The sequence below is a fragment of the Myotis daubentonii genome, chromosome 3, assembly GCF_963259705.1.
Source record: "Myotis daubentonii chromosome 3, mMyoDau2.1, whole genome shotgun sequence".
Lineage (NCBI taxonomy): Eukaryota > Metazoa > Chordata > Mammalia > Chiroptera > Vespertilionidae > Myotis > Myotis daubentonii.
Window position 1 is genome coordinate 203,908,279 of NC_081842.1, and position 13,621 is coordinate 203,921,899.

At 52.1% G+C, this 13,621-nt stretch overlaps 1 protein-coding gene across 7 annotated transcripts; it reads left to right on the plus strand.

Annotated features, from left to right (window-relative positions):
- The first annotated feature begins 2,736 nt into the window (after nucleotides 1-2,736).
- SLC30A2 (solute carrier family 30 member 2) lies at nucleotides 2,737-12,144 on the plus strand. Of its 7 annotated transcripts, none has more exons than XM_059690734.1 (10): nucleotides 2,738-2,967; nucleotides 3,284-3,459; nucleotides 3,807-3,943; nucleotides 4,601-4,821; nucleotides 5,825-5,971; nucleotides 6,471-6,624; nucleotides 8,195-8,393; nucleotides 9,051-9,156; nucleotides 10,471-10,605; nucleotides 11,058-12,143. In XM_059690734.1, exons 3-10 carry the CDS (start codon nucleotides 3,894-3,896, stop codon nucleotides 11,201-11,203), a joined length of 1,158 nt encoding a protein of 385 aa, XP_059546717.1. In that variant the 5' UTR covers nucleotides 2,738-2,967; nucleotides 3,284-3,459; nucleotides 3,807-3,893; the 3' UTR covers nucleotides 11,204-12,143. The 7 variants fall into 7 exon arrangements, with proteins under 7 accessions (XP_059546721.1, XP_059546717.1, XP_059546719.1 ...); XM_059690736.1 differs by having other exon boundaries at nucleotides 3,284-3,450; XM_059690737.1 differs by having other exon boundaries at nucleotides 3,290-3,459.
- The last annotated feature ends 1,477 nt before the right edge of the window (nucleotides 12,145-13,621 follow it).

Sequence of the window (13,621 nt, forward strand, 5' to 3'; positions counted from 1 at the left end):
TAAACAAAACAATCTGACTTTAGACAATGACTGGCCCATCAAGTTTATGGTGTTTGGACTACTGCTTGATCTTTAAGGCTTTTAATAGTTTTTTGTTGTTTTTTAAAAATATATTTTTATTGATTTCAGAAAGGAAGGGAGAGGGAGAGAGAGATAGAAACATCAATGATGAGAGTCATTGATTGGCTGCCTCCTACACGCCGCCCCCCCCCCCCCCCGACTGGGGATCGAGCCCGCAACCCCAGGCATGTGCTCTTCACCGGAATCGAACCCAGGACACTTCAGTCCGCAGGCTGACACTCTATCCACTGAGCCAAACGAGCTAGGGCAGGCTCGTAAGGTTTTGGTGGATTGAATATTTAACCAGCTAGGGCTGTTCTGAATAATTTTTTTTTTTTTTTGCTTAAAGTATTACAAAGGGTATTACATATGTGTCCATTTTTTCTCCCCGCCCTAGACAGTCCCCTAGCCTCCTCTATCCCCCAGTGTCTTATGTCCATTGGTTATGCTTATATGCATGCATACAAGTCCTTTAGTTGATCTCTTACCCCCCTACCTCCTGCCCCCCAACCCTCCCCGGCCTTCCCGCTGCAGTTTGACAATCTGTTTGAGGCTGCTCTGCCTCTGTATCTATTATTGTTCAAAAGTTTATAATGGTCTCTATTATCCATGAATGAGTGAGATCATGTGGTATTTTTCCTTCATTGACTGGCTTATTTCACTTAGCATAATGCTCTCCAGTTCCATCCATGCCGTTGCAAATGGTAAGAGTTCCTTCCTTTTTAGAGCAGCATAGTATTCCATCGTGTAGATGTACCACAGTTTTCTAATCCATTCATCTACTGATGGGCACTTAGGCTGTTTCCAGATCTTAGCTATGGTGAATTGTGCTGCTATGAACATAGGGGTGCATATATCCTTTCTGATTGGTGTTTCTGGTTTCTTGGGATATATCCTAGAAGTGGGATCACAGGGTCAAATGGGAGTTCCATTTTCAGTTTTTTAAGGAAACTCCATACTGTCTTCCATAGTGGCTGCACCAGTCTGCAAAATTTATCCATTTCCCAACTTATCCATTTATGTGACATCCTCCAGAACTAATGTTCTATGGAACTCATTTTATGAAAGTGCTTGAAACCCTCACACCTTGGCCCACTTTCACTTCTGGTTTTCCCAAGGCTAACTCAGTCCCTAACTTTGAATTTCAGGGAATCAGATTTTTGTTCTCAATTCTAGTTCTTCCTCAAGTTCTGAAGCATTTTTTTTTCTTGCTAATCCTCACCCGAGGATATTTTTCCATTGATTTTTATTTATTTTTAAAAATATTTTTTTATTGATTTCAGAGAGGAAACAAGGAGAGAGATAAAAACATCAATGATGAGAGAATCATTGATTGCCTGCCTCCTGCACGCCCCCTACTGGGGATCGACTCTGCAACCCAGGCATGTGCCCTGACCAGGAACAGAACCCTGGTTCATAGGTTGATGCTCAAGCACCGAGTCATGCCCACCAGGCCCACTGAAGGGAGGGAGACGGAGAGAGAGAAACATCAATGTGAGACATGTTGATTGGTTGCCTCCCACACTCACCTGACTAGGGCTGCAGATCCAGCTTGCAACCAAAGTACGCGTGCCCTTCAGTCCGAGGGCTGACGCTCTATCCACTGGGCTAAACCAGCTAGGGCTGTTCCGAATCATTTTTTTAAAAATTTCTTTTAAAATTGTGTAATATATTACAGACATACAAATATACAAAACCAGTTATAGAGTTTAAGAAACTATTGTAAAATGAATTCTTGTGTTGCTACTATGCAGGTCAAGAAGTAGCCACTATCCTGTCTTTTTTGATAATCATACACTTAAATTTCTTTATAGTTTTACTTTCTTTTTTAAAATATATTTTTATTGATTTCAGAGTGGAAAGGAGAGGGAGAGAAACATCAATGATGAGAGAGAATCATTGATAGGCTGCTTCCTGCACACCCCCTACTGCGGGTTGAGCCTGCAACCCAGGCATGTGCCCTTGACAGGAATTGAACCCAGGATCTTTCAGTCTGCTCTGTTCACTGAACCAAACCAGCTAGGGTTATAGGTTTACACTCTAAAGCAGCGGTTCTCAACCTGTGAGTCATGACCCCTTTGGGGGTCAAACGACCCTTTCACAGGGGTCGCCTAAGACCATCGGAAAACACATATATAATTACATACTGTTTTTGTGATTAATCACTATGCTTTAATTATGTTCAATTTGTAACAATGAAAATACATCCTGCATATCAGATATTTACATTACAATTCATAACAGTAGCAAAATTACAGTTATGAAGTAGCAACGAAAATAATTTTATGGTTGGGGGTCACCACAACATGAGGAACTATATTAAAGGGTCGCGGCATTAGGAAGGTTGAGAACCACTGCTCTAAAGTATCCTCACATAGTTCTATCTAGTGTGGCTCAGTTGGTTGGGAGTCAACCGGTGCACCAAAAGGTTGCTGGTTCGATTCCCCCTCAGGGTACATGCCCAGATTTGGGGGTTCGAGTCCCTGGTAGGGGTGTGCTGGTGGCACATCAACTCACATATTTCTCTCTCTCCCCTTCCTTTCCTCTCTCTCTAAAATTCAATAAAAATAAAATAGTAGCCTTAGCCGGGTTGGCTCAGTGGATAGAGCATCGGACTGCGGACTGAAGGGTCCCGGGTTCGATTCCGGTCAAGGGCACTTACCGTGGTTGCAGGATCCTCCGGGGGCATGCGGACCCTGGTCAGGGCGTGTGCAGGAGGCAATCAATATTTCTCTCTGTCTTTCCCTCTCTCTTCCACTCTCTCTAAGAAATCAATGGAAAAATATCGTCGGGTGAGGATTAAAAACAAAAACAATAAAAGATAGTATCCCTCCACAGAAGCCTGAAGGAATTTGAGGCCAGAAAGCGAGAGGCGAACACCATGCGTGGCACCTCGCTGGGGCTCCTGTGAGCTGCTGCGGGCAGGGGAAAAGAGATGGTGGTGGTGGTGGTAGCTCTGCCCAAATGGAGACCGACGCCCAAGTGCGACGCTGCCCTAAGGGAAGGGAGATAAGCCGGCCACTCCAGACTGTAAGCCGAGCGAGGAACCGGAGCTGCTCCGCTGTCGAGGATGGGTGGGCCAGTCCCAATCAGTCCTAAGGAGGGCTATTGCCCAACCCGGAGGGAGGCAGCTCCGGCCTCCAGGAACCCCTCCCGAGCCTGGCGGAGCGCAGCCCACCGCAGGTGGCTGCCGCCTGAGGGCAGAAACACCCCTGTTTCAAAGGCGCAGGCGTCTCCCGCCGGAGGCGAAGACACAACCCTAGCCTCGGGAGCCACATTCCCTCCCTCCCCGGATCCAAAGCTAATTCCTACGAACCAAGATCGAGAACTTCTTGGCTGCCCACGCCCCGCGGGGAAGAGCGCACGCAGCCGTCGCGCGGTCCCAACTCAGTAGAGGCGGTTCGGCTTTTTGTCGCCGCGGGCTCCCCGGGTGCCAGGGACGCGGGGACGGGTGCTGGGTGGGGAGGGCGGGGAGGGGGCGGCAGCTCCTGGGCATCCTTTGCACCCGGCCACCCCATCCCCCTTCCCCGAGGGCTTTTGCACACGACGCACGGCAGGCCGCTTCACACGGGGTGGCGAGGGCCGAATAAAGGGCTCGCGCGCGGAGCTGGGCTGCAGCGGAGCGGCTTCGGCAGCGGCAGCGGGACGGTCCCAGCGCGGCGGAGCGGGCGTGAGAGGGGCGCACGGGGCGGCGGCGGGAGAGGCGCGCGGGGCGACGCGAGAGTCCGGCTGGGCTCTCCCCGCAGGTGAGCGCGCCCCGCGCAGCGTCGGGCGCAACTTCAGGTCTCAGTGCGGGAGTCGGCGCGCGGCTTCCCGCCCCAGCGCGGGGCCGCATGAAGACCATGGACAAGCAGCGTCTGTTGGACAACCGGTCCGGAGCGCGGTAAGGCGAGAGCCTGGGCAGGAGTGGGGATCTGAGCAGCTGCAGACGCACCTCCTGGTTTGCCGTCCCGGATGGTTTGAGCGGCACTGGATGGTTTGTGCACACAGGAGGGGTGGAGCGAGGTGAAGGAGAGGGGAAACCCAGCGTGGCGCGGGGATCAGCCCCCCTTGGCGGCCGAGCACAGAACCTAACCACGGCCCCGGGGTTCGGAGAGCTTGGCCTAGAGCCCCGCCCACCGCCAGGAACTTTGCCCCGGGGCAGCCTGGCCCGGGGAGGACCCGTGTCCCCAGGTGCAGAGATGGGGGTTTGCCCAGCTGCCAGGGCCTGAGCTCTGTTCCTTCTCCGTGCTCGACTGGCCTGGTTCCGCCCCTTGGCCACTTCCCAAGGTCTTGGCCTCCTCCAGGCCCTGGGAGGGATGGGGGAGAAGTGAACATCTGGGGCACGGCCCTTAGACTCCTGGAGACTGGTCATTCCCCAGCACCCACCTGCGGACATGGGCCTCTGGTCGCTCCTTGGGGACCTTGGAGCTTGGAGTGTCCCTAGCTAGTCCCCTAATTGTACACATGGGGACGCCCAGGCCCCACGGAGAGAGAGGATTGGGGTCAGCCCTCCTCGTCCCCATCTCAGAGCTGAGTCTACCCTTGCTTCTCTGGCTAGGTCTTACATGGGATCTCGGTGGCAGAATGAGGCTGGCTGGATTTCTGTGTCACGACCTGAGCTGGACTTGCCATCCATTGAGCTGAACGTGGAGAACAGTCACTACTGCCACTCCCAGAAGGGTCCTGGCAGCCGCTGTGACCCCGAGAAGGAGCGGGCCCGGCGCCAGCTCTATGTGGCCTCTGCCATCTGCCTGGTGTTCATGGTTGGGGAAGTCGTTGGTAAGGACTTTTGTGCTAATTAAGTGAAATTGGCACGTGGATAGTCTGGATGATCCAAAAGGCTTTTCTCCTGAATGTTCCAGCAATATTAATACAGTTGACACTTGAACAGTGGAGGGGGGGGGGGGGGGTTAGGGGCGTCAACCCACACAGTTGAAAATCCAGGTGTAACTTTTGACTCCCTAAAAACTTAGCAACAGTTGGCTCCTTCTCATCCATGGATTCAACCAACCACAGATGGAAAGCCGTGTTTAGGAAACCGTGTTTGTGGATGTGAAAGTAGAGTTTTCCACGGGGATGGTTGAATTAACAGGTGGGAAATCAGTGGCTATGAAGGGCTAATTGTTTTTATTGAAAAAATTTCACCTAGGAGTGGACCCCTGCAGCTCAAACCTGTGTTGTTCAAGGGCATAGTTGAAGACTGAAGACTCTATGTTCCTTTTAATTTTTTAAAGAACTTTATTATTCAATTACTATAGACATACAGTATTATATTAGTTTCAGGTATACGACCTAGTAATTAGACATTTATATATCTTACAAAGTGATCACTCCGATAAGTCTAGAACCCATCTGACACCATGTATAGTTATTATGGACAATATTATGGATTATATTTCCTACGCTTTGTTAAGTCTTTTAAATACATGTATCTCATGCAACCCTCAAAACAACCTTGTGCTGTCACATGGGTGCTGTTAGTCTCCTGATTTTATAGATTTTGAAACAGGTACATTTAGGTTATGTAATTTGCCCAAGATTACCAAAACTAGTAGGTAAGGGAAGGGCTGAATGCCTAGAAAGGAAAGAGCATTTACTGAATGTTTACTATGTTTCCCAGGCCCTATTTGAACTTGATTTTCACATTCACCCTGTAAGTAGATGTTGTTAGCCCCATTTCACAGATGGTAGAAATTGAGGCTCGGATAAAGTACTTGCAGTGAGTATCAGTGTCTCCTTGGGGAGCCGACGAGGACCCTCCATTCTTATCACTGCCCTGCAGGTGGGTACCTAGCACACAGCTTGGCAATCATGACTGATGCAGCCCATCTGCTCACTGACTTTGCCAGCATGCTCATCAGCCTCTTCTCTCTCTGGATGTCCTCCCGGCCAGCCACCAAGACCATGAACTTCGGCTGGCAGCGAGCTGGTGAGGGCCCTGGTCTGAATGGGGTTGGGGTTGGGGTTGGAAGAGTGACAGGTCAAGATATGGTTTCTTAGGTGGATCCCCTGAGTGAGGCCAGGAGAGCAACTTTCATGGGGGAGGATAATGTCAAACTTGGCTTCTGTCCTCTGGGAACTCCCAATCTGGGGGGGAAGGAGAGTTCACCTTCCAATGAAATGAAGTGGGCAAACTTCAAGAACAAATCGGGGGGGGGGGGGTAGGAAGGCGGGGGGAGGGGTGCAGGAAAGGTCAGCAAAGCTTTCTGGAGGATACAGGCTTTAAACAGGTATACTTTTAAAAAAGGCATTTTCATTACATGTAAAACAAAGTCTTGAGCTAAATGACTTAAACTCCTTCTAGCTCTGATATTGTCAGACGTTTGAGTGGTGGGATGAGGTGCAGACCCAGCCCTGACTTGGGACAGGGGTCTCCTCAGCCTTCGGGCTCCACACTAAGATTGGTGTTGGGGCTGGCTCTTCCTCAGAGATCCTGGGAGCCCTGCTGTCTGTGCTGTCCATCTGGGTGGTGACTGGGGTGCTGGTGTACCTGGCGACAGAGCGGCTCATCTCCGGGAACTATGAAATCGAGGGGAAGACTATGCTGATAACAGCGGGCTGCGCCGTGGCCGTGAACATCATGTGAGTCCTCCCTCCTCCCGCTTCTCACGTGCATACCTGTGTGCCTTCTGGTGGAAACAGGGCAGCTGGAACTCCGGTACAGGAGTTCAAACTCAAAGGCTAACATGGGCCAAATAAACAAGGTTTAAGTTTATGTGGCTGCAACAAAACAACAGCTTCACTTTTCATAGAAAGTTAAGTTCATTTCGATAGAGACATGCTGAACACAAAGGGCTGAAATGAATGAGTCATCGTTAACATAAAATAATAGAACATTTTAATAAAAATTAATATATATATATTTTTAAATATATTTTATTGACATTTTACAGAGAGGAAGGGAGAGGGATAGAGTTAGAAACATCAATGAGAGAGAAACATCGATAAGCTGCCTCCTGCACACCCCCCACTGGGGATATGCCCACAACCAAGGTACATGCCCCTGACTGGAATCGAACCTGGGACCCTTCAATCCGCAGGCCGACGCTCCATCCACTGAGCCAAACTGGTCAGGGCAAAAATTAATATTTTTTTTTCTTGAACATGAACTTACCAGACACTGAGAAACTGCACAAATTAATAAGCATAACGCAAATAAACCTATTTTTCTTATTCTCCGAAAGCGAAATATTTCCTGTTGCGCACACCAAACAAGTCAGTCCAAGAGTAATGACATGGCAATCGGCTGCTAAAATATTTGCTGCTAGTGTTAGTAGAGAGAAATGGTGCGCCTGTGCATAAGGCACATAAAGGAAATGAATGCAGCACGATTATAGTAATCAGTCATTAGCGAATGTTGTAGTTCGTTCATTATTAATAATTATGTATAACAGGATATTGTAAAAATTCAGTTTCGGAATTTTTATTAAAACGTTTCTGACATACCGTTATATTGGCTGGGCCGCAAAGATATTCGTTGTGAGCCGAAAGTTTGACCTGCTTGAGCTACAGGAACAGAATTTTCCTAACGGTCTGAGCTCTAGCATCTGGAACACCTGGGTTCTGCCTTAGGCCTGGGCCCAGACCATCAGGAACCGTAAATCTGGGGCAGCATCAACCCCACCCCACCCCACACGTGTTGGTGAATAGCCTGGGAGGCTTCATACCTGAAGTGGGAAGGGGTTAGTCTAGTTCTTGCAGGAGCAGATGTCCCTCAGGGAAGAGTCCAAGTTCTTTTTCGAGTGGATGTGGTTGAAGTTGGTCTCAGTGAGGGGCAGGGTGTGTAGCGCGGCTGTCTTATTTGGGTTCTGTCTCCCTTGTTCAGTGGCCTCTACGACTCGGCTCCCCTGTCTGTGGCACAGGGAGGGCTGATGACTGCATGGTGTTCTGCTCTGAGACGAGGCACTGGGGCACCTTTGTGCCCAGATTCAGCCTGGCATTGGAGTTGAGCCCTTTCTCTGTGGCACTCTGAACCAAGGCTTCGTGGGTCTGGGTCAGGCTGCTCACATAGTCAAAGGGGTCATGCAGTCTGGGGCTTTGGGCTTTTAGCCCCACAGGGAGCCCAGCCCTAACGAGTAGCCTTTACCTGGCTGATCTGAAGCCGCTGCCCTCTATCTCAGTGAGCCCTTTGGCGTTGTCTCCACTTCCGTAGAATGGGATTGACTCTTCACCAGTCTGGCCATGGACACAGCCACGGCCAAGGGCACGGACACAGCCACGGCCAAGGGCACAGCCAAGACACCACCCAGCAGCAGGAGAACCCCAGTGTGCGAGCTGCCTTTATCCATGTGATCGGAGACTTGCTGCAGAGTTTGGGCGTCCTGGTGGCAGCCTATATTTTATACTTCAAGGTCACAGCTGGGGACAGAGGGAAGTGGGCTGAGGAGTGGGGTAGGAGGGGACCCTCCTGCACAGGACCCTTTCCAGATTCTAGCCCCCTTTCTAGCTCCTGGCAAAAGGGTGGGGAGAGGGAAGGAGCATTTCTCTAACTTCTGGTGTTTTCTGCAGCTCAGAAAGGTTCCGTGACTTGCACAGCGTCACATAGCTAGTAAGTGGTGGAGCCAGATTCAAACCCAGCCCTGTGTGCTGCCGAAGCCTGGGCATTGCCCATCACACAGAGGCAGTGCAGTATATTGGAAAGGGCCGGGCACTGAGTTTGAAGTCTGGCTCCCCCCCCTTGCCAGCTGTGTGATGAAGAGTGAGTCCCTTGCTCTAACTGAGCCTCAGTTTCCCGAGCTACAAAATAGGGGTGATGGACTAGATGGTGCCTAAGATTCCACTCAGATCTGTCCATGTTTCAGCCCCGTGGCAAGGAGGTGGGAAGGGACTATGCCTTATCTGAACTGTGGTCTGGCGTGCCTGTCCTTCTGGGTGTGGAATAAACTGGGAGGCAGGGCCAGGGTAAGGCTCATGCCCACCCTGGTACAGAGAGAGCCCCTCCTCCCCATGCACTGTGAGGCCGAGGTGTGGATGTTGAACCCTAGCTCTGCCTTCCCTTTTTCCTGCAGCCAGAGTACAAGTACGTAGACCCCATCTGCACCTTCATCTTCTCCATCCTGGTCCTGGGGACAACCTTGACCATCCTGAGAGACGTGATCCTGGTGCTAATGGAAGGTAACCAGGCGTGGGGCTCCCTTTTTGCTCTTGGCTCTCCAGCTCTCATGGAAGTTCCAGGGTGGGGGTTGGATCCCAGCACATTGGTGGGGAGCCAGGGTCCGGAGCCGGCATAGCCTAGGGCCCTAGGCCGGTCTTGGCACGGAGCTGGGCCCTCAGGGTGGCCATTCCTGGAAATGTCCCCTGGACTGTGCCTTCCCTTACCCCTAGGCACAGGGTGCCACCTCCCTGCTGAGGTGCGTCCTTCTTGCCTAATCAGGCGGTTTCTGGGTTAGCCCCTGGCACTCTAGCCCCTCCCCATACACTTCCTCAGTCTCAATTTGCCTTCCTCAGGCAGAGAGAGGGTTGAGGATCATGCTTCCCATTGCACAGGGGGACAGACTGAGGCTCAGAAAAAGACGGTTAGTGTTGAACAAGGCTGCTGAGAATGTGAAGCAGTCCGGGCCATCTTTTCCGAGGCCCCGGCATCAGGAGGATGTGGCTGGACTCGGAGGGGTGCTAGGTAGTGAGTGGCAAATGGTCTGCCCCGAGTTACCACACTATTCGTCCGGCTTTCTTGTGCTCCAGGTCTTGGGGTCATGGGTCTCTGTGTGGGAGGGTCACCTGGATCTGGTTTGTGGTCAGCAGGAATGTCCAGCTGCAGGTCAGAGCTTTCCTCCAAGAAAAAGTGACTGACCCAGATCAAAGTGACAATGATGATGCCTCACGTAGGTGCAGCTTCCCAGGAAAAAAGAAAAACCTCTTTTTATTGAGCACCTACTATGGGCTAGGCACTGTTCTAGACACTGGGGAGGATAGGGTGGTAAATAAAAAATAAAGATTATTCTGCTTTCATGGAGCTTCCATTTTATTTATTTTATTTTATTTATTTTTAAATATATTCCACTGATTTTTTTTACAGAGAGGAAGGGAGAGGGACAGAGAGTTAGAAACATCGATGAGAGGAACATCGATCAGCTGCCTCCTGCACGCCCCCCACCAGGGATGTGCCCGCAACCAAGGCACATGCCCTTGACCGGGATCGAACCCAGGACCTTTGAGTTCGCAGGCTGGCGCTCAATCCACTGAGCCAAACCGGTTAGGGCATGGAGCTTCCATTTTAGAGGAGACAGACAAGAAACCAACAAACAAGAGAATTTCAGTGTTAAGTGTTAAAAGGAAAGCACAACAGGTGATATGATGGAGACCACATGGACTGTGGGGTAACAGCGGGTCTGCTGGCCGAGGCGCTCTTCTGAGATGACCTTGGAGGAGCGGGAACCAGCATGGGTGGAAGGGAGCAGTTCCCCTCAGCCCCGTCCTGACTGTCCCCAGGTACCCCCAAGGGCGTGGACTTCACAGCTGTGCGGGACCTGCTGCTGTCAGTGGAGGGTGTGGAAGCCTTGCACAGCCTGCATATCTGGGCACTGACTGTGACCCAGCCTGTGCTGTCTGTCCACATCGCCATTGGTGAGTGGTGGGGACACTGGGGGTGGGGGGAGGGGGAGGGGCAGCCAGAGAGGCCCGGGCATCCCTGACGGGTCCAGGCAATCCCAGATGCTGCCGGTGCCCATGCTTTGAACCCGGCCCCATGCGGAGTGCTTTGTGCGCATTATTTCATTTGATCATCACAGTCCCATTTATACATGAAGAAACTGAGGCTGGGGGAGTGGAGCCCGGGCGGGGGGTGGGGGTGGGGGCGGGGTAGAGGAAGGCCTAAAAGTGCCCTTCGTGTTCTTTCAGGATGTGGCAGGACCTGGGGCTGGGGGTGGGGCGGGTATCTGGTGCAGGGGTGGAATCTTAGTGTTCATGGTCGGGCATCCTGTTCTGCTGTGGGCAGGGCATGACAGTTGGGCTCCTGATTGTTTCTAAGGGGCCACGAGTGAGTAAATGTTTTTCTGGTGTGTCCTCTTGTCTCCCAGCTCAGAACACAGATGCCCAGGCTGTGCTGAAGGCAGCCAGCGCCCGCCTACAGGGGAAGTTCAACTTCCACACCATGACCATCCAGATCGAGCACTACTCTGAGGACATGAAGGACTGTCAGGCGTGCCAGGGCCCCTTGGACTGACGGCCTGGCCAGGTGCCCACTGGAGCACGGACAGGACCTGCAGACGGTGGGGCCCCGTGTCCCCCAGGCCCAGCCAGGACTCTGTTTACCCTGGCTGTGTCATAAACCAGATCCCTCTTCTGACCTCAGCTCCATGCTCAGCGTGGAGGAGCCTTGCCCACTCCAGGAATGGGGCTCCTCCCCGGCCTCCCATCCGACGATAGCAGCCCCAGGATGGGGACTCAGCAGGTACAAGCCCACTCCTGCTCCTGGGTCAGTTCCTGGTGGGGCTGGGCTTGGGCCTGCTCCGCCGCCAATGCTGTCTTACCACCAGCCTCAGGGAGAGGCAGTGAGGGATGCTGGAGGGGAGCCTGGCTGCAGCACCCCCTGCCTACCTGCCTCATTTCCCATCTTCTTTGCCTTAGAAACCTGTAAAGAAATCTTGGGACTGAGCCCCCTTCCCTCTGCCTCTAACACGATCTGACTTAAGGAGGCCATGGGGGCTGGGGAGTTGCAGACAGACTAGTAAGCCAGGACAAGTGGAATAGGGAATCCGAGACAGATAAATGGCCAAGCAGGTTACAGCCAGCCATCGAGTAAATCACAGCATCCCATCTCCCCTGGCCAAGGACGCTGAAGAGTAAGTGGTTTGCACGTCTCCCCAACCAGAGGATAAAGAGCTAAAATCTCAGGAAGATAGATAACACAACCAGTGAGTGCCATTTATACCAACCACATCCAAGGACAGGTGAAGTTAGGGGAATAAATCTCATTTTGGTGCATCAGCATAAACTGATTAATATTCTATTGAGAGCCTCCCCTAAACTCCCAGCCTTTAAAACCCTTAAGATGAAGGACTTAGGAGCCTTTCTCCCTCGCCTCCCCCCCACACCCCCCATGCATTACCTTCGCCTTTCTCCTAAGCTCCAAGGGCCCTTCTGTAAGTTTCTAAATAAACTTTCTCTTAAAATTGGCGTTCTTGGCTCTGAAATCCTTCTCTGCTAAACTTAAGAACTGAGGTGGTTTCCCTGCCAACACCACCATTAACATAAGGCCCCAGCCCTCTCCTCTGTGTCCCCCTGAGAAGGGGAGCCACGGGGCACCCAAGGGGCACCCAAGGGCCATCTGTGTGGTAGTCACTTCAGCTGTGAGCCAAATGGTTCCCTTTCCGAAGGGAGGAGGCTTCTGGCTAGGTAAGGACCTGGCTGGGTTCCTCTCTGCTTATCCCCCAGCCCAGGAAGCTGTGCCAACACAAAGATGCCCTGGCCACAGTTGGGGGAGGAGCAGGAATGTCACCCCGGGTCCTGCCCTGACCACCTCGCAGTTCCTGGGCCACGTTGCAGCCTGATAATGTCCTGAAATCAGACCTGCTTGGGCCAGCTCTGTTTCCTCTGTGACAGGACATACTCTGAACTTGGGGATGGAGGACAGAGCGGCTGTACAATTGGGACAGGACAGGAGCCGATGGCTTCCTGGAGGGTGTGAAGGTTCCTGACTCGGGGTGGTTTGCGTTTAGAAGATGCAGGGGGAGACCTGTCCCCAGGCTCACAGAGAAGGCAGCGTGCCCTGGCCTAGTGGTCTGTCTGCCATAGCTAGCCAGTGCCCTTAAGCAAGTCAGCCTGGCTGTGCCTCTGATTCTCTGAGAATGTTAACCCCTACTTCACAGGTTGTGGGGACTGGAGCCAGAGTCTGCAAAGCACCTGGTCAGTGAAGGGTTACTTTGATCTTTATCCTGGAAAGATGCAGCCTGAGGCTGCCTGGGTGAGGAGCCAGGTGGGCCTCCCCAGGGGCAGCACTGAGTTTGTCTTGACTCTGTCCTGACCATGGCAGGAGGGTGTGTGGGGGGTGGGGGGGTGGGGGGGGGGCGGGGAGGCGGGTCACTCACCTTCTCTCTGAGCCTCTTTCATCTGTGAAATGACATCTCTGTGCCTTTCCAGCACTGGCACCCAGGGTTGCCTGTGACCTAGGCCAGTGGGTTCTTCTGCCCTTGAAATCAGCGGGAGTCACTTTGTGTTGGTTTGGAATTGGGGGTGGGAGGACGACTGATGGTGTGCTCCACTCCACCCTGGCCTCTGGGGAATCCAGACCCCTTCCCTCTCGGCCACAGCCCCAGCAACCTGGATCCTGAGCTTTGCTCTATGGCTAGTCCTTACACCCCTCTCAAGACAGTCGTTGCGATGCTCCATTTTTTATTTTATATATTTTTAAAATGTTTCCATTGATTTCAGAGAGGGAGAGATAGAAACATCAATGATGAGAGAGAATCATTGATCGGCTGCCTCCTGCACACCCCACACAGGGGATCAAGCCCATAACCTGGGCATGTGTCCTGACTGGGAATCAAACTCAACCCCTGAGCGACACCGGCTGGGCAGGATTCTTCAATTTTACAGATGAGAAAACTCAGAGAGGTTGAGTCACTTGCCTTAAGTCACACAG